Source organism: Garra rufa, chromosome 23, assembly GCF_049309525.1.
Source record: "Garra rufa chromosome 23, GarRuf1.0, whole genome shotgun sequence".
NCBI classification, from domain to species: Eukaryota; Metazoa; Chordata; class Actinopteri; order Cypriniformes; family Cyprinidae; genus Garra; species Garra rufa.
This window is the reverse complement of record NC_133383.1, coordinates 14,792,317-14,813,787: the sequence shown is the minus strand read 5'-3', so window position 1 is coordinate 14,813,787 and position 21,471 is coordinate 14,792,317. Positions and strand designations below refer to the sequence as shown.

General features: G+C 34.9%; 1 protein-coding gene across 1 annotated transcript; it reads right to left on the bottom strand.

Moving 5' to 3' along the window:
• Positions 1 to 1,786: 1,786 nt before the first annotated feature.
• On the bottom strand, positions 1,787 to 20,551 carry c2cd2 (C2 calcium dependent domain containing 2). Its single transcript, XM_073829765.1, has 14 exons — positions 19,544 to 20,551; positions 18,921 to 19,016; positions 18,570 to 18,689; positions 13,198 to 13,299; positions 12,920 to 13,036; positions 12,146 to 12,263; positions 11,324 to 11,432; positions 10,070 to 10,134; positions 9,538 to 9,653; positions 7,968 to 8,124; positions 7,724 to 7,828; positions 7,453 to 7,580; positions 6,193 to 6,469; positions 1,787 to 4,836 (listed from the first exon to the last, which is right to left on the bottom strand). Exons 1-14 carry the CDS (start codon positions 19,811 to 19,813, stop codon positions 4,607 to 4,609), a joined length of 2,010 nt encoding a protein of 669 aa, XP_073685866.1. The 5' UTR covers positions 19,814 to 20,551; the 3' UTR covers positions 1,787 to 4,606.
• Between the last annotated feature and the right edge of the window lie 920 nt (positions 20,552 to 21,471).

Sequence of the window (21,471 nt, the reverse complement as noted above, 5' to 3'; positions counted from 1 at the left end):
TTACAAATCATTCTAATATTCGGATTTGCTGCTCAAAATCATTTATTATTATTGTTAAAAACAGCTGAGTAGATTTTTTTCAGGTTTCTTTGATGAATAGAAAGTTCAGAAGAACATTTATCCAAAATATAAATCTTTTGTAACATTATAAATGTATTAATCATCACTTTTGATTAATTTAAAGCATCCTTGCCAAATAAAAGTATTCATTTCTATAATTTCTTTCCCCCCAATATTATACTGACTCCAAGTGTTTGAATGGTATGGTGTATAATGTTACAAAAGCTTTTTATTTCAGATGAATGCTGATCTTTGGATCTTTATATTCATCAAAGAATCCTTAAAAATATTCTCAACTGTTTTAAATATTGATAATACCCTTTAAAAAATAAAGGTGCTTCACGATGCCATAGAAGAACGCTTTTGTCTAAATTGTTCCATAAAGAACCTTTAACATCTGAAGAACTTTTCGGTTTCACAAAAGCGAAAAAAATGTTCTTCAGAGTATAAAAAGGTAAGAAAGAGATGGTTCTTTGTGGAACCAAAAATAGTTCTTCCATGACATTGCTGTTAAGAACCTTTTAAAGCACCTTTATTTTTAAGAGTGTAATGCTAAAATTAAATAATATTTCTTGAACAGCAAATCAGCATATTAGAATGATTTATGAAAGATCATGTGACACTGAAGACTGGAGTAATGATGCTGAAAATGTAGTTTTGATCACAGGAATAAATTACATTTGAAACTATATTCAAATAGAAAACAGGAAAGAATATTTCAAAATTGTACTGTTTTTGCTGTACTTTGGATCAAATAAATGCAGGCTTGGTGAGAAGAAAAGACTTCTTTAAAACACATTAAAAATCTTACTGTTCAAAAACTTTTGACTGGCAGTGTAGAAAATGTCTGAATTTAATTTTGAATGCCAAAAAAACTGCAAAAAGCTAACACGGGAGTGTTCAGTCAGTGTTTATTGCTCAAACCAATAAACAGAATCCCTGCATAGCACAGGCTGATATTTCTTAAGCACAGATATCAGTCTTTGTCACTTTTCAATAATAGAGCTGTTCAGTCATGACTAGGAATTTTTAGGCTGGAATGGAAACTAATTTTTGGGTTTGAAGAGTATAAAGTTCATTACTTGAAAAGACTTTCACATTAAACAACACACAAGTCATACATCAAATGTAAAATTCAAAGCTTTCATAAACTAGTGGCTCATAATCTAGCTGCAGTCCTTATTAAGCAACACATTAGCCACGAAACAGTATGTTTTAGAAGAAAGGAAGCTTCTTCAAGTAATGACAAAGTTTCACTCTTGTTAAAGGCTAATAGATAATTCTATAGGGTTTTTAGGACTTCAAACTGAACAGCTCTACTCACCTTATTTTTCCTGTAAAAGTGGACACAGCCATTTGTAAGTTTTATGGGTCTGTCTTCCAGTCTTATCCACGTCCAGCTGTTTTAGCTGTACAAAACAGCTCATTTTGCTGCTTAGTATTGCAAATTAGTGTCTTACCATATTATTTTAATTATGAACACATTGGTTTGTAGCAAACAGTTTTATCGTTTACCGCACATTGTTATTCTTCTCGTTATTTCTCTATAGCGGCTAATGAACAGGAAGTCTTGCCCATAGGCTTACTTCTGCCAGGAAGAATAAGGTGGATAAGTTATTTCACAGGCCATACACACATGAGCAATTTTAACATGTTTGACACTGAGCAATGATACAATTATCATTCACCGGAAGCCAACCAGACTCCAATAGAAAGCACAGATGAGTGAAGTTAACGAGAGGAGTTCTTTAATGCACATGGATACATTATGATATGCATATACAGAGGACTGATGTGTTAGATTTCATTTAATGACTGGATCACCTCTGGCCGGCCCAGTCAAGCAGGACAAAAATAAAATCTTCATGTGCCTCCTTTCATTTCACTGGAAAATACCTTTCATTTTGTGACAGCCAGGATGCACATGGCAACACAACATAAGACAAAAATGAAAAGACAAAACAAACACAAAACAGTAGTCCTCCCAAAATACATATTTAACAGCCAGACTGCTGAGGTTTCTTTCTGGCGACATTCAGTATGGACAGGCATTCAGGTTTCTTCTACATATGCAGCTTGAGGTCAAGTAAATGTCAAGCGGAGCCCGTTATTGAATCTCCAATAGCACAAACGCACTGCAGTTCTCCACACAGGCTTAATAGTTGAGGTCCAAAATACAAACTCGTTGTCATTCACAGCCAACATTTCAGGTGGCTTAAAAGTACAGATTTGGGAAATGACGCCACATTTGGGAAAATAACTCATGAGCATAATGAATAGTTAAATTCTCTGCATTCTGGTCTTTTTCTAAGGGAAAATGCCCTTGCTTAGTGTTAAAAACCTTTGGTACAATTCACACACATTTTTTTAAATGTGTGGCATGATGGAATGACTGTTGAAAAAAAAAAAAAATCAAACATGTTTACACATGATTAGACAGTACACTGAATAATGTATGCTTAAAAGGAAAATTTGTCAAATAAAATAACCTTTTATTGATATGTTCCCATCTGTGGTCAAATATTTAGAAACTAAAAAAGCATAAAACAGCAAACCTGTATTAAAGCAAACATATCAGTGCCAAACCAGACTTATGCACTGTTTGAAAAATGTTCCGCTGAACAACTTTCGGAAATAAAACTCTATTCCCAGCGTCGAATTTGGTCAAACTGCAGATTTGAAAACTCCCATATTCAATTCACATCAAGACGGAGGTCTTTCACATCATTTTTAATAAACTAATTCAGAGCATGTTTACCGGCAAACCCCACAGAGTTCACTGCACATCCCTGCAAACGCATTCGAAACGAGTTCTGAGCGTATAATCGAGTGCAAATCAAATCGATGGAATTCCTTGTCTGATATTTTCCAAAATCCATCAGGTCGCCAGAGGGTTTCCACAGGGTTAAAGCTCAGGTAGATGGCAAGAAAGGGTTGTCCTCAAATCCCGCTTTGGTTAGAAGGCCACAAACGCAGAATGTCTTTTGCATGACGATAAATATTTGCATAAGGTTAAATGACATAGAGTCATTTGGAGCGACGAAGAGAGCCAGTGCTCATTTGGATGCTGTTTTGTAAACTTTCTTGCATAAACGCACACACAAAGTTCAAAGATGAAGGTGAATGGCGTCGACAGAACGGTCAAGTAGGGAAAGCGCCGTGTCGTCCCTCCACATGGATAGAGAGGTGAATCTAGTGCCAGGCAGACGGACTTCACAGAGAAGAACCAAGCTGAGGGATCTGAATAATGGAAGGGGTTTTCAGGGGAATCTGGATGATGGTGTTAAAGGAATAGTTCACCCAAAAATGAAAATTTTGCCATTAATTACTCACCCTCATGTCTTTCCAAAATCGCAAGTCTAAGACAGCGTTTTAGTGGCATGCATTTCAAGAATGAAGTCAAAATATTACGAGAATAAAGTTGAAATTACGAGAATAAGGTCAAAATTGCCCGCATTGGGAGCACTGGGAGATATTCCAAAGTCTCATCTTTCAAAATCTGTCCGTTTTATGGTGAAATACAAACGATGTCTATTACAATAATGTTTTTTACACTCTTTATTTGTGGCGTGACAGATCGCTGTATTTGCCTCAGTTTAAGCGGCATGTAAATCAGTCATTTTTCATGAAAAACACATTAATGCATGACACATTGTTTGTATTACACTATAAAACTGACAGATTTTGAAAGCTGGAACTTGTTTTATATTAAAAGTACCAAAAGCACAAAGCTTATTGCTATTATTCGGGTGGCTGGCGCACTTCAAATAGGCCTAATGAATACAATCGAAGACGTGAAATATTATTTCCAAGCATACTTTTCTTGTGAGTGTAACACATGCTATGATTTCTGCTAATAATCTCACATATATTTAAATAAATTCTGGAGGCCTGGCAACTCCAACTTCTCCTGGTGCTCCCAATCTGGACCATTTGCATGCGCAGGCTATACTCTCAAAATATTATAACTTTAATTGCTACAATTAAATTCTTGTTATTTCGACTTTATTCTTGAACCATTTAGACTTTATTCTCAAAACATTTTGATGGTATTCTTGAAATATTCTCACATTAAACTCTTAATTTCAGATTTTTTAACGTGGCACTAAAACGCCGTCATATAAGACCTACGTTAATGTTCAGAGCACAAATTAAGATTATTTGATAATACTATTTTAAGGATTTCCTTACTACCTTTCTGGACCTTGAACGTTTCAGTTGCGTTGCTGTCTAAGCAGAGTCAGAAAGCTGTAGGATTTCATCAAAAATACCTTAATTTGTGTTTCCGAAGATGAACGAAGGTCTTACGAATTTGGAACGACATTAGGGTGCGTAATTAATGACAGAATTTTCATTTTTGGGTGCACTATCCCTTTAATAGGGAGTGATGAGAGTGATTGTTGCTACGCAGAGATTTTGGCAAATATGGCCCAGAAACAAGCAACGACTTGCATTAAAGTTATGAATATGAATGTTGAAAAGTAGGATGTTAGAAAAATGAGGTGCAAAAGCTATTAGTTTTGATGAAGGCGATGGAGCGGTCAGCTCATGTGGGCGGTTCTCTCACTGTGCCGTTGGATTTGCTCTTGCTCCTGGGCAGAAGCTTACGGTTGATAATGCGCCTGAAGGTGGCCGTCCTCTTTTCCCTGTCGCCCATCATGGCTGCCTCGGGATGCTCCAAGTACTGCAGGTCATTGTGGGACTGGCTCATCCCCGGCTCCTTTCGTTGATGTCGGCGTCTGAAGAATAGCTTGGCACTCTTGTGCAGGAAGCTGCCTACAGGGGACGCCAAAGAGATGAATATAATCAGACAAGCTCCTAAACATACTTCACTGAGCCAACCTGGAGGTCAAACTCCACACCTAAATTGTAAAATTTCGAATACAGTATTCTTTCGGTTTTGTTGACCTCCATGAAGACACAGCAGACCTGAATTCTGGCGCAATCTGAATGCTTGTATCAGCATGTCTTTTGATGCTACTACAATACACTGGCGGCATCAAATGTAAATTAGTTGAAAGAACACAAGCACACTACTAAAAGTAAAATACGCAAGCGTATTCAAAAGTGCTTGGTTTTAGAAATAAAGCAGTGTAAACCAGTCCACACCAGCTTAGAATTTCAGCATGGCTGAACTTCTGGATTTTTAAAGCTGCTCGGGCAAGTTATCAGCCAAACATCTCACAAAACTAAAACCAAGGGATGCCTCCAAAGATTTGAGAAGCCAAATGACATGTCAAATCTTTCTCCATGTCCAAAAGTCAAGTTTTAAACCACATGTTATTTAACTACAGGTTATTATCATGATGGAAGTGTGTGTAAAATGCTGGAGCATGGACTGGCTTTTGACTAAAGGGTTTGTTAACCATTTCACAGGGAAGTCTACATACTTTTACTATTATAGACTTCTCAAGAGGTCACTTACTCTTCCAGCAATAAAGTCTGGTTAGCACAGGTTTCCACTTTAAGATGGCAAAGAAAAAAAATAAAACACAAAGTGATAAGGGAGAGGTACAGAGAACAAAAAAAGAAAGTGGGTGTCATCAAATGTCAGAAGTACAGACAGAAAGACACTAGACAGTGCTGTAATGTTAATATTAGACAAACAAAGGTAAGAAAATTTTGTACATGTGTTAGCTTTGGCAACCCACAAACACTCAATTTTGATTGAGATTTTCACTAAGAAATCTTTCCTTCTCTCAAAGTTTGTTCACATTAAGCAACTCGAGTGACAGAATACACAACTACTTTTCAGTCTTGTAAAGTTTGTATAGTAACACTATATCAGCAAATTAGAATGATTTCTGAAGAGTCATGTGACACTGAAAACTGGAGTAATGATGCTAAAAAAAATTCAGTTTTGCCATCACATACTGTATTTTTGATCAAACATATGCAGCCTTGGTCAACAGAAGTAATTTAGTAAGTAATGAACGGCAAAGTTAATGCAGGCTACTGACCTTGTTTTTCACATGCTGTCCTGTGATCACATTTATAACTCCAGTAAAACACTTTATGTAGTCCGAAGGTGTAAACAGGTTAAATACAAACTCAAAACCCCGCTCAGCATATTCTGAATGTTGTTGGTCTTTGTTCACATAAAGCTAAAAGTTCATCCCTTTTCCCCCTCACCTTTTCCTTTTTTGGAACCGGTTTCTGAGATACAGAGAGACAGAGATGTTTTATCCGCATCTGGGTCCTCTCCAACCTGGCTCTCCCAGTCCTCCATGTGGTCTGTGCCATTAGCACCTACCAGGGACTCTGTGGGTTCGAGAATGCAGGGCTCTGCCTCTGTTTCTGAGGGTAATGCTTCACTGCTGGTGCCCTCAGATGCTCCGGACATTGACGCGTCCATCGCAGCTGCGTATCCTGCCATCAGAGCCATCTCCTCATCCTGTGTCAGAGGGGCCTAGAGAGGAGATTAATAACCTTTATTAGAAACTGTCAATTAAAAAAACGTATTATGTATTCTCATAGCTTCATAACATTACGGTTGAACCACTAATATCACATGGACTATTTTAACAATATCCTTACTATCATTCTGGGCCTTGAAGCTGTCAGTTGTTTTGCTGTCTACGCAAGATCAGAAAACTCTCGGATTTAATCAAAAATATCTTAATTTGTGTTCCGAAGATGAACAAAGGTCTTATGGGTTTGAAATGTCATTAGGGTTTTTCACTTTAACTTACAAAACTTAAAAATCAGTTGTTTTAAATTCTACAAGTAACAATGGGCATCACAACATTATAGTGTAAAAGAAAAAAAAAAAAAAAAAAGACTAGAAGTTTCCCAAAAATTTGAAGTTTTAGAAAACCTTTGCTAATTTTGTTTTGTATGTGTGAATTTTCGGGTTGATATAAATGTACGAATAAGGGAAATAACCACATACAATTAACTATTAATACAAATACATAAAATAAATAACTGATATGTTACCAATATATTGTACATGCCTAATAAATATGCATTTATGTGACCCTGGACCACAAAACCAGTCATATTTAAGCAGTCGATTTAAGCATCATTAAAATAAATAAGCTTTCCATTGATGTATGGTTTGACGATATTTGGCCGAGATACAACTATTCGGAAATTTGAAATCTGAGGGTGCAAAAATATCAAAATATTGAGAAAATTGCTTTTGAAGTTGTCCAAATTAAGTTCTTAACAATGCATATTACTAAACAAAAATAAAGTTTTATATTTACGATAGGAAATTTACAAATTATCTTCATGGAACATGATCTTTACTTAATGTTCTAATGATTTCTGGCATAAAAGAAAAATAATTTTGACATTTTTGGCTATTGCTACAAATATACCTATGCTACTTAAGGTTTTGTGATCCAGGGTCACATATGTGGTTCAACAAGTTGTCTTTTTCTGTACCTTGGTCACTCCTGAGATGATGATGGTGCTCTTTTTGACAGGAGATTTGAGCTTTTGTTTTGCCGACTCATGGAGCTGTCTGATGGCAGCCTCAGCTACAGGGTCGGTTCCGTTTAACACCAATAACTCTGTGCAGAAAAGAAAGAACATAATTACTAAAGTGGCATTTTACTTGCTCCCGGATTGCTGATGAGCACTTATGGTGCAGAAAGTAGAAATAAAGGAAACGCATTTAGCCATTTATGTCAACAAGCTTTACTGGAAATCCCACCTGTATCTGACGATGACAGGGCTTTGCTAACTTTGGCTCCGAGTAGTGACGTCTGCTCCGACACCCTTCTCTCCGCCAGCTTGTTTTTAGAAGGCGATCTGGATTCTGCAAGCGGGATTTTTGAGACAAACATTAAAATCGTACAGGAGATTGACATGACAACTGTACCATCTCAAATAGCCAAATAATACTCAGATTGCCTTCCTCAAAATCAACAACGAAATCAAAGGTCAAAGGAAGGTACCAGGTGCTAAAGCTCGTCCTGGTTTGCTCCTCACAGCAGTGACAGTGGTAACAACGGTGCCACAGGGCATCACAGTGCGGTCCATCTCCACTTTTTTAGTAGGGGCCGGCGTGGGCGTCTGCCAGCTACGCACCTCGCTGGGCTCCAGGTAGGTGAACTACACAGATGTTCATTCAGGTTGGTAAACAAATATTCATTGTAGCATATTTAATTTGACAACTGAAACAATAGGAAACTGAACTGAACTTTTGGAATATTTGTCCTTTCCCCAAATTTGTCACTACCGAAACAGTAATAGGAATTTAATTAGAAGAGCCATATTGACCTATTAAGATTTTGCTTAAATCTAGATTGTAAATAATTTTTTTTTGCTATTTTATTAGAACATTTTAGGTCTTTTTTTTTTTTTTTTTTTTACAACATTTTAAGTGTAATTTTTGATATTTGTTGTATTTTGTATCCAATTTTTCTTTGTAAAAGCAAGAAGTTGATCATATAGATTTCAAAGTCAGGGATTAAATAGTTTGAATATACATTGAACCAACAACTATCATAACATCTTAGCTTATAATTCAGTATACTTTATTTTTGCCAAAACATGTTTCGGTAGTGACTGGATATTTTCAGTAGTGACATTAATGCTTTGGTAGCGACCACATCACATTACAGAATTTTTATTTTGTATTTAATTATTTTAAAGTTTTCATACTATTAAAACATTAAAATACAAAAAAAGTTGCATAACTGCACTAAAATTGTTCATTTCCCCCAAATAAAAGAATAATGTGTTCCCTTTTGCCGAAACAATGATGACATGTTTTGGTCATGACTATTTCAGATACTTTTAAACTTAGCTCAAAGATGCTAATCAGTACATTGTTAGCTAGCACAGTTCTGAACAGCGGGTACACATACAAAAACTAATTGTTATGGAATAACTTGCAAAAAGGTGTTCGGTAGTGACATTCCTTCAAGTTACACAAAGATTTTTCAGATTTTGAACACATTTACCTCAAAATGATGGGGCCTATCTACTCACACCTTGTAGCTATGAGAGAGGGGGACACATGAATATTTCCTGATTATAAATTTAGGGGTGTAGTTCAAATCAATCTTAGCCAATGGATTGAAACATACACTCAGTTGTGACATGAAAAAATAATTTTTGAACTTTTTTGAAAAATCAAAAAGATACTTTTAAAAAACAACAATAACAAAAATAAATAAATAAGTAATTAAATATTTTGATAAGTTGAAATTTAGGGGTAAGGGTTCAGATACCCTCCTCCAAATTGAACGTACCCAATAAACAATGATTTTATATATATTAAGTTTACCCATATTTAAAATACTGTTGTGGGTTTTAATAGATAATAAAAGGATCTTTATAAACGTCTAAGATTTGAATACTTTTTAAATTTGTTTTTTGGTTGTGGGACAGCAGTTTGCACCAAATCTGTAGAATGGCTCATTTAAGTCTTTCTGTACATTCAGCTAGGATAGGGCATTTTAATATAAAGATATTTAGAAATGTGAAAACAATTAAAACACAAAGTGACAAATATTTTACCTCAGTAGTTAGTGATCCGGTTACTTGATCTTTGGTCATGAGTGAAAAGGTCTGTTGACCTTTGGGGTGTTTCTTCACCAGATCAAAAGGCACAGATACCTCCCCTAACAAACCACCTGGGAGAAAAACAGAGAGTGATACCCGATCAAATCAAAGTAATTCACATTATTTGATCATTGTGTTTGCCAAGGAAGGCGAAAGGGACACTAAATACACAGATAAACAACATTTTACAACAAGTTTTTCCGATCTGTTAAGAAATCAGGGTGAAAGGCCAATGACATGACGTAACGGAGGCTGTCACATGTCTGATACCAGAGTTCAAGATATTACCACAGTATCCTTCTATTGGCTCAATAAATCTACCACTTGTACAGAATTTGAGGCTATTTCGTGATTTAGAGAAACAGATGACTGAAAGTAGATTAAAATTCACAGATGACCTTCAAGCTTCTGCAGACCCAGATTAATGGATATCACTATTCTGTTTTTATGCTGTTAAGCTGGTTTATTTTTGGTCATGTGGACTTACTCTCCTGATGTTTGCCGCTATCCACAACCTGGATGTTCAGCTCTTTTGACCGTCCGCTAAGCTCACTGCAAAAACAGACAGAGAGAATTGATTTTTTTTTTTTTTTTTTAAATCATGTGGCTTTCCAACTAAAATGATTGGAGGGCCCCCTAAAAATTAATACAGTACCAGTCAAAAGTTTTTGATGTTTTTTTTAAAGAAGTCTCTTCTGCTCATCAAGCCTGTTTTTATTTTATCCAAAGTACATTTTTACTATTTTAAAATAATTCTATTTAAATACATTTTTAACATGTAATTTATTCCTGTGATTAAAGCTAAGTTTTCAGCATCATTTCTACAGTCTTCAGTGTCACATGATCCTTCACAAATCATTCTAATATGCTGATTTGCTTTTTAACAAACATTTATTATTATTTTCAATATTTATTTATTTTTTTGTTCAGGGTTATTTGATGAATAGAATGATCCAAAAAAGGGAATTAATTTGAAATAAAAAGCTTTTGTAATATTATACACTATACCATTCAAAAGCTTGGAGTCAGTATAATTTTTTTTAATTATAGAAATTTAAATGATAGAAATGAATACTTTTATTACGCAAGATTGCTTTAAATTAATCAAAAGTGATTATAAACACAAACGATTTCTACTTCAGAAAAAAAAATATGCTGTTCTTCTGAACTTTTTTATTCAACAAAGAAACCTCAAATTTTACTCCGCTGTTTTCAACATGTCAATAATGATAATAGTTTTTGAGCAGCAAATCTGAATATAACAATGATTTCTGAAGGATCATGTGACTGGGGTAATGATGCTAAAAATCCAGCTTTGAAATCACAGGAATAAAGTACATTTTATAATATTCAAATAGAAAATTGTTTTTGCAAAAACATTAAATAGTAAAAATATTTTAAAAATGTACTGTTTTTGCTGTACTTTGGCAAAAGTCTTAGTTCAAAAACTTTTTGACTGGTAATGTATAATATGCTAAGATAATACATAGTTATTATTTATATTTAATATTAGACCTGTGTCTGTTTAAACAGGTTTCCCAGACAAAAAGGTAAAGCTACTCAAACATAATCCTGCTTCACATGTTCCATCATGTCGCCCACTTCTACTATACTTTTTATATATATATATATATATATATATATATATATATATATATATATATATATATATATATATTTAGTGTGTATAAATTACGTTTGCAGGAGCAGCTGAGGAGGGAGCAGATGGACCTGAACTCACAATATAAAGGGCTGATCCCAGGCTGGGTTGGATGTGTTAGTCAAGACTGTACTGGTGACCTTCTGAGGAGGATCATCCAATTGCAGGATACACTGGGGATTCATGCCGCCTGAAACCAGAATAGAAACAGTTCTTGAACATGCACAAGCAATACCCTTCCAAAAGTAGACTTCCATTTGCTAATGCACATTTAGATAAAACCAGACATTTGTGCCAAAAGACAAAGAGAAGAGACCTAGGAGTGTTTTCGAGCTAAATAACCGGCTAATGCAGAAAACGCTCTTTGCCAAAATGAATTATGCATAAAATGGATGAGATGCCAGTTGTCTCTACTAAGTGCTTGCTGGGCTGTAATAGTGACTTGGCTGGAGAGCAGCGGGACTATTAGACCACTTCCGGAAATGATTTCCGTACAGAAGGGACATCCTGATTGAGGGAAACACAGGCTGTTAACTGAATAAGTTGCGGGGGCGGTGCTTTTTGGGAAGTGTAGCCTGCATTTTCTGCCCACAACAAAATTTCAGCCAAATAATTGGCTTGATTTCTTCGATCCAAGCAATATAAAAACATTAGCTGAGATCTGTGGCGTGTATGAACTAATAAACAACAAGACAAATGGGATCTCAAGGATAAGAATCTGTATCATGTGACCTTGTATTTAGAAATGGGGCGCCACAAGCAGCTGCCAGTGATACTAAAAAACGTACTTTCATACGCTTCTCTTACATATTGTATAAATCCATCTAAATGACTTAGCTAAATGTATTAAAAGAGTACTGGAAGGACATGCATTCTCCCGAAATATGAGTGTGTTTCAGTGACCTGCAGCACCATCCTCCTGTTTGCATGTGACCCGGATGTTCTTCACTAATAGTTTCCACTCATGAGCTCGCGGGGGCTTCGGGGGTGAGGTCACCTGCGAGGTCTTGTTCCTTACTTCCTGTTAAAGAGGACAGAGGAAATAAAACATTATCACTCATAACATCAACAGCAACATCCTTTTCTGTGTTTTTCTCTCCATTCTGAGCAAATTCCAACATTATGTAATGCTCTGGATATTATGAAATTCATAAGGTCGTATAATCAAGGCCTTAGGACAAACAAAATAGGGTTATAAACTATTTATTAACTTATGTGGATGAAATTAAGTAGTTTTTAGAGAGGATTACATGCTTCTCACGTTAATACAGTATTAAGCATTTAAAATGTTTGTGACCCACTTATGACTGGTTTTGTGTGGACCACAAAACCAGTCATAAGGGTAAAATTTCACATTTATACATCACCTGAATAAATAATCATTTCAAGCTGAATAAACAAACTTTCCATTGATGTATGGTATGGTTTGTTAGGATAGGACAAAATTTGTCCGAGATACAGCTAAAATCTGGAATCTGAGGGTGCAAATCAAAATATTGAGAAAATCGCCTTTAAAGATGTCCAAACGAAATCCTTAGCAATACATATTACTAATCAAAAATTAAGTTTTTATACAAGGAACATGATCTTTACTTAATATCCTAATAATTTTACACTGTATTTTTGGCTATTGCTACAAATATAGGGGTCCAGGGTCACATTTGTGCTGGGTATTACCTTGACTTCTGCAGATTCTGCAGGCCGGCTGCTCAGAGTTACGGACGCTCGAGCTCGGCTCAAGACTTGTCTGAGCCTGTTGTTCACAGCGGCTTCACTTAGACTCTCACAATCTCCCTGAAACACACACACACAGAGAGTCATGTGCTTTCTGAAGAAAATATGCAGAAGTCACCCTTTAAAAAGCCTACAGAGATTTAACAAATGAAGGAGTGTGGAATGAGAACTGCATTTAGTTAAAATATTTTTATCCCAAGTGGTCTGATGTCTAAAAATACCTGTGCAAAACTTGGCATCAGCTGCAAACCTACAGAGTCCAGGTGAAGCACACCCCAGGAAATCTCCACCTCCTCATTCACCTCTTTCATCTGTAGGGCCAGCTGCGGGAACAATACACACACACAAACATTACAACCGTAGACACTAAACAGGGGCTGATCAGAGCAGTTAGCCACGAGACACTGTGTGCAAAATTGTAAAGCCTAAAACCACTTTTAACATGGTTTAATAAAAGGTCTCAATTGTCTTTTGTTTTTAGTGGCCAGAGACAGAAAATTAAAACGTCAATCACCATGTAAAACAATGATAGCATTTATTTATTTGTTTTCATAACACAATTAAAAATTCAGCATTTATTTGTGCATTTAATTACAGATATAAAGGAACCAGTTTATATAGAAAAAATATACTATATAGAAAAAAAAAATAGTAATATTGTGTAAGTAAAAGGTTTCAGCATGATTACTCCAGTCTTCAGTGTCACATGATCCTTCAGAAATCATTCTAATATGCTAATTTGTTATCAATGTTGAAAACAGTTGTGCTGATTAATATTTAGTTGGAACATGTAATATAATATGTTTATGTTTAAAGATTCTTTAATAAATTAAAAGTTAAAAAACACAGCAGTTCTTTAAAATAGAAATCTTTTGTATTCTAAACTACCATTTAAATGCTTGGTCAGTAAATCGTTATTCTGGATTCTTTAATAGTTAAAAACAATAGCATTTATTTACAACACAAATCTTTTGTAACAATATAAACTACCAGTTTGTGTCTCAGTTAATTTTATTTTTTTTATTTTTATGTTAAATTGATAAAAAGTGATAGCAAAGACTTATATTGTCGGAAAAGATTTTCCATTTTGAATAAATGCTTTAACTTTTTATTCAAAGAAATCTTAAAAAACAAACAAACAAAAAAAAAAATCAGGTTCCAAAAAAAAAACAAAAAAACAAGCTGCACAACTTTCCAATATTGATAATAAAAGTAATAAATCAGCATATTAGAATGATTTCTGAAGGACCACGTGACACTGAAGAAGAAAAAATAATATTTCAAAATATATTTTTAAACTGTAATAATATTTCACAATTGCGTTTTTTTCTGTACTTTTTGTTCAAGTAAATGCAGCCTTAATGAGCATAAGAGAATTTAAAAACAAAACAAACAAAAAAAACACTAAAAATTGTACTAATCCCAAACTTTTGAACTGCAGTGTATTTGCACTACTTACTCGGTAATATATTTTAAAATGTAATTTATTTATTTGATGACAAAGCTGAATTTTCAGAAGCCATCACTCTAGTCTTTGTAATATGTAATATGCGCAAGAAACATTTATTATTATTATTAATGTTTAAAGCAGTTGTGATGCTTAATATTTTTGTGGAAACCATTATACACTTTCATCATTGTGTATCATCAATTAAAAAAAAAAATAGTGCTTGAACTAGTGTTGGGCGATATGCTCAATTTTCATATCGCCCTATCGTCAGCCTGAGAGATCGCCGATACACGATACTATCGTGCTAATTTAATTAATTATCTATGGACTAAATTCCTTATTCGTTTTGTAAAGGTAGACGTTCTTTTGGCATATGATTAAGTTGTGCGTGTACAGAGCTCTCACTGTAGATCTGCCGGAGTTGTTCAAGTTACTTTCGGTTTCATTCTCTGCAATCGTCAGTGAGTGAGTTGTAAATGTGCGTGCCAGAATGTAAATGAATGAATCTTTCTTTACCCGTCATATTGCTATAATGTTACCGCTGTATGTCTGACCGTTATCATGAGGGTGATGTTGTAGTTCAGTTCATATTGAATGCGGAGAAGTGATGCGCGTGTAATTCGCGTGCGTATGTTTAGCGCCATCTGATCGCATCGTAATTCTAATTAACGCCTATAGACGTTACTGAGATGAATGTTTATGTTTACTATATACAGACTGATTATGATACATCGTAATTAATTCATCCTGAACCAGGTTTTACTACCTCTGTTATCCTAATGACTGCAATGCAAATATAATATAACACTCCCTTTAGAATCAGTGAATCTACCACCGTACTGTATGATGAAAATCTCCCATTCTCACTGCACGCGGTGTGTTAAGGCGCTGTGGCCTCTATGCGTGTGTTTATACCGCGGCAAGTTTCTGAAGCATCCTAGAACAGACTCTCTGTGCTGCATTGCTAAAGTTAAGTTCTTTGTTGATGGATAATAATAATAATCGTCTAACTATCGTCAAAGGCATCAGCAACAGGCGATATCTCTGACTATCGTCGATACACGATACTATCGTCTATCGGCACAACCCTAGCTTGAACAACTAACTGAAATAAACAGCTGGCAGATCTATGTTGACCACATTAACAAATGCTGCTGCTTTAAATCAGCAAGGCAGAAACACACAGCAGCCTACAAGAGAATAACATAGCACTGCCTAATTCAAACTCACAATAAACAAAGGGCCCAGAGCATTCACATATTCACAACAGCTCATTGAGCCACAGGGCCCACTACACGGAGGAATGGGCTGTCATGTCCAAGCACGACTGAAGACTCGGGTGAAATGTGTGGAAAAAAACAAATGACAGGAAGCCGAATTCCACTCCAATTCTCAGTGCTCAAGTTCATTTCTAAATCACAAGTCTGAAGAGGAAGGATGTACAAGAAAATGCTAACCAGTCACTAATAACTTACAGTGTGATTTATACATACAGGAAAAGATTTAATCGATTCATTTCAATCTGAGCCTGAAAAGATGTGTGCTTACAGCAGTTGAAACCCTGCCAAGAGTTGGACCCCATGGGGCCACAATAAAAGTGTTATTCTACAAGCTCATATGTGGCTGTGGGCTCTAGAGTGCACTGACCTCTACAACAGAAACAAAAGCCCTAAATATACTGTTGTTCAGCCTACCAAGCCATTCTAACAACCGCTGGGAGCTTTCCAGTAACCGACCTCAACCAGGAGAAACAGCTAGAAAATATGCAGTGACCACCTGGATTCCTCAGAAAAGAGGGTTAAATGACAAACAGAAATTGAAACGCAATTGCTCTGTATGTACACTTGGCACATGTCCAGTATTCTATTTACAATCCAGCACTTGACCTGATTTGTTTGAACAAAAACAGCCCACTACGACAGAATACCAAAGATCCAGGGCGGATTCTGAAGGCATATGAGGAAATGAAAGATTTAACAACAGGTTAAACGCATTTAGCCACTCAACACACTTACGGCTAAAACGGGATCAGCACGACAATGAGGAGTCGAGCAACTTATTGGTTTAAAAATAGCCGTAATGCAATTGAGCAAAGCCTATGTGAGCTTTTAAACACACTGCATTGTCAGCGACTGCAGAGCAGAAACAGTTCTGCGCACTGAAATGGTGCTTTTAAGCAATTTTTACTGCCATTTGTAGCGAAATATTAAATTAACTCTCCGTTCAAGAGGTACAAGCTTTTCTGTGAATTATTCTAGGCAGGATGTACCAGTGAAATTGCATGTTTCTAAGGCAGAGACATATTAACGGTGATAAAAAAAAAAGCAGGACATCAAGCCACTGCTCGCGAGCGAGGCACTTAATCTGATTCCCACGGCGAATAAAATGGCAGAGTCACGCCCTATAAATCAAAAGCATTCGGGATGGTGCATGAAACGTTTCATCTCTCATGAGCATGTGAGATGTCTTTTACAAGGGCAAATGTGTTACAGGCCGTCTGTGACTATATGGATATACAAAAGTAATTTCCAGCAACTAAAATAAAGCTGAAATAAAATAAAACACTAAAAGAAATAAGTTTACACTACCAGTCAAAAGTATCTGATCCGTAAGATTTTTAATGTTTAATGATTTTTAAAGTCATCTCTTCTGCTCACCAAGCATGCATTTATTTGATCCGAAGTACAGCAAAAACAAAGTTTTGAATTATTTTTACAGTTTCAAATGACTTTTCAATTTGAAAATATTTTAAAATGTAATTTATTCCTGAGATTTTAAAGCTGAATTGTTTTTTCTGCATCATTACTTCAGTTACATGGTCCTTCAGAAATCATTGCTGCTAAAAAAAAAAACATTTATTATTATTATGATGTTGAAAACAGCTGAGCAGAATTTTTTCAGGTTTCTTTGATGAACAGAAAGTTCAGAAGAACAGCATTTATCTGAAATAGAAATCTTTTGTAACATTATAAATGTCTTTATCATTACTTTTGATCAATTTAAAGCATAAATGAGTATAAATGAAACAAATACATAAAAGTACACATTTCTGTAATTTCTTTTCCAAAAAAAAATTTAATTATACGGACTCCAAGCTTTTGAATGATATAGTGTATAATGTTATAAAAGCATTTTATTTCAGATAAATGCTGATCTTTGAATCTTTCTACTCAAAGAATTCTGAAAAAAAAAAGTACTCAACTGTTTTAAAGTATTAATAATAATAAATGTTTCTTGAACAGCAAATCAAGATGATTTCTGAAGGACTAGTGACACTGAAAACTGTAGTAATGATGCTGAAAATTTAGCTTGGATCACAGGAATAAATTATATTTTAAAATATATACAAATAGAAAGCAGTTATTTTAAATAGTAAAACTATTTCACAATATTACCGTTTTGCTGCATTTTGGATCAAATAAATGCAGGCTTTTAAAACTACAATGAAAAAGTAAATAAAGCTATATAAAAACAAAATAACTAATGACAAAAGTACATAAAAAACAGTAAATATAAAAATATTCTAAATAGTAATAAATACTGTAATATAAGTATAAAATAACTAATACAGATATATATAGATATATATATGTAGATGTAATATATATTTATTGTGTATTACTTTAATTATACATATTTTATATCCAAAATAATTTAAAAATGGTACACAATTTGACCCTTTGTACATAAGTTCACATATTCATGAATGTAATTATATTTTCTTGGTGACTTGGAAAGTGCAGAATCTGAAATATTACATATAACATATAAACATCATCTTATACCCTGCTTTAGATTAGATTTAAATTCCTTATAAGACTCATTTCCTGCTCCGTTCAAAATGAATGTACATCCCAAATGAGCATCATGCTGATTTATCCCAATGTGACTAAAATTACTATTTACTTTCATGGCAAAACACATGACAGACTTTCCCACAATCATAAAGGAGGAGATGCTTGTCTTCTCAAAGAGAATGTTTAAAAAAACAAAAACTGGATTATCCACCTGACCATTGCCAATATTCCCGGAAGCATTTAAAGAATGACAGTCTTGTTTGACACTTTGTTATACATCTGCTAAAGCACGTTTACCCAACCATCCTCAAGTGACAATAAGAGCAGAATAAACACTCGTGTTTACCTGCAGACGAAGTGGAGAGATCTTCACACTGTATCTCTGGGGGGTTTCTGAAGACGTTGCGCTCCGTAAAGCGCAGAGAGAAAACTGCAGCTTGTTTCCAACCACCTGACACAGGACATTCTGCAAAAAAAAAAGAATACAACTATGACTAAAACTAGTTTGTAACTTTAAATATCCTCAGGCTTTAATACTCATCACACAGCTAAAGAAAATTCTGAATCATCAAACAGGGTGCATGTAAAAACGAGTAGTCCAAACCTAAATGCACTTTACGTAAGCAAGCAGGAAGAGGTAAACAAATAGTTTACTCATATAGGTTAGTGTGTATAAACGTTCAAAGCGTGACCTTACCTTTTGACCGGGTGTTTTCGTAAAGCTTGAAATCTGGTCCACATCCAGTTCTGATGACTGAACACCATCTTCTTCAAAAGTCAGCTGAATCCCACTCTAATAAAAGGAACAAAATACCAATGAAACATGATAAGCAAAAAGGCACCATTCAAGTTTTTAGGATCTAATGTGTGGTATATAAAAGATGAAGAATATGTGTGACTCTGGACTACAAAACCAGTTTTAAGTAGCGCTGGTATATTTGTAAAAATAGCCAAAAATACATTGTATGGGTCAAAATGATCGATTTTTCTTTTATGCCAAAAATCATTATCATTAGAAGATATTTTGTAAATTTCATACAGTAAATATATCAAAACTTAATTTTTGATTAGTAATATGCATTGCTAAGAATTCATTTGGACAACTATAAAGTCGTTTTTCCTCAGTATTTACATTTTTGCACCCTCAGATTGCAGATTTTCAAATAGTTGTATCTCAGCCAAATACTGTCCTATCCTAACAAACCACACATCAATGTAACACGTATTTATTCAGCTCATTTTTGGAAAAAATGACCTTTATGACTGGTTTTGTGGTCCAGGGTCACATATAGAGATGTAACTGAAAAAAAACAAACCCACCTGTGATCGACTAGCTTCTTCATTGAGGCTCCTGAGCCAGGCTCTTCTCCATTGACTCTTCCAGCTTTTCAAAGACAGCACCCAGCATAAAATCCCATCGGCCTCCTCTGAATCCACATGACTGAGAGGTGTTTTTCCAACAGGAGTTTCGTTGGAAAAATACAGCACCAAATATATAATCAACGTGACAACAGAGGCCAGAAAGAGAGTGACCATGCAGAGCCACTGCCAGTCACCCACCCAGGAGAAAACACCCTCCATAGACGACATGATCACCGAGCCATTTACTTTAAACCCTTAACATGTTTACCAGCAACTCTATTTCTCTCCCTTCCGCATCCTAACACAATAAAGACACCTTCCTTCCTAGTATTGACTAATAAAACTCCTTCACAAACAGCAAAAATGAAAGCTAGGGTGAGTGGAAAGACGCGAACGGAGATTTGAGGCTCGTAAATCTCACTTCAACCAGGACGATAGCGACAGATAAATCTAATACAAAATATAATGTTTAAAAAATTAGAGCATCTGAATAACTACTTACAAATTAAGTAACATCTTTAAGACACGCCAGTTTACAGTATACCGCCGGTGAAGGAATCCGCGAGATTTTAACCGAATAAATCGCCTTATATCAGACACAAACAGCTTATGTTTTAAAATATTGGTGATTTTAAAAAGATAAACTTGATAATGTAAATTAAAGACCTGTGTTAGACAATTGTTGGCTAGTTAAGGACAACTCTAAATAATAAAAGCATTAGATCCGGAGCATCCGAGGTGAAAAAAGTTCCTGAAAATCCCCCGGCGTTGATGAGCCACGTTACCATCACATTAGCCGAGCATTATCCCCCAGAAAACACAAAAAGAGTTTAGAAAGTGACATTAAGTGCAGTTCTCATCTTCTCTAACGGGTTTGTTCATCCTCCTGGGCGTGTATGATGAAAAGAGGCAGAAAGAGAGTGGACGTGTGTGTGTCACACACACCGCTGATTTCTAGGATTATTAGCTTTGCATCGAGGTTCGGCAGTTCTAAAGCACCGTCACCAGACGAGGCAAAATAAAAGCCCCCACTGCAGTTTACAAAATAATACAAGTTGACGGTTTTATAATACATAAATATATTAATATAATGAAATAGTAAATATATAGATATAGACAAAAATCAGTCAAACGCATTTTAATTGTACCAAATTATTATTATTATTACGGGGAAGCTATTCTTGCAGAAAAAAAGACTGGTCTTGTGACATCTCTTCACAAACGATTATTTGAACAATGGGCGTTTCTTTGTTTATACGGCATTTTTGCAGCGTTTGAATATGAAAATGTGCGACTCGTGTGTGCGTGTGTGGATTACTGGCCAAAACAATGGGATTGTTTACAAACGTTTTTCTCTAAGCAGTATATTTACAACAGTTCATCCTGATTCCCTATTTTTTAGAATGCAAAAAATATATATTTTTTATACATATATTTTTTATATTTTAGAATAACTGCTTTATATTTAAATATATCTTAAAATGTAATTTGTTTCTGTGATCAAACTATTTCTCCAGTCTTTAGTGTCACAATAAATAAAATTAAATTGACCAAAAGTGATAATACATTTATAATGTCTATTCATCAAAGAAACCTGAAACATAATAATAATAATAATAATAATAATAATAATAATAATAATAATAATAATAATAATAATAATAACAATAATAAATGTGACTGGACTTTTGCTGTACTTTGAATTAAATAAATGCAGGCTTGGTGAGCAGAAGAGACTTTTAACCAGTCATAAGGGTCGGTCTAAAAACCGAATAAATAAGCTTTTCATTGATGTATGGTTTGTTAGAATATGAAAATATTTGGTCGAGATATTTGAAAAACTATAAATTATTGAGAAATCGCCTTTAAGGTTGTCCAAATTAAGT

What these genes read in the sequence shown, in the direction of transcription:
- c2cd2 (XM_073829765.1), bottom strand. Translation starts at nt 19,813, where the DNA reads ATGTCGTCTATGGAGGGTGTTTTCTCCTGGGTGGGTGACTGGCAGTGG. An exon ending in TCTCTCCACTTCGTCTGCAG is followed by an intron (nt 13,300 to 18,569) that starts GTAAACACGAGT and finishes TTGTTCCCGCAG; the next exon opens with CTGGCCCTACAGATGAAAGA. An exon ending in TCATCTCAGGAGTGACCAAG is followed by an intron (nt 6,470 to 7,452) that starts GTACAGAAAAAG and finishes TCTCCTCTCTAG; the next exon opens with GCCCCTCTGACACAGGATGA.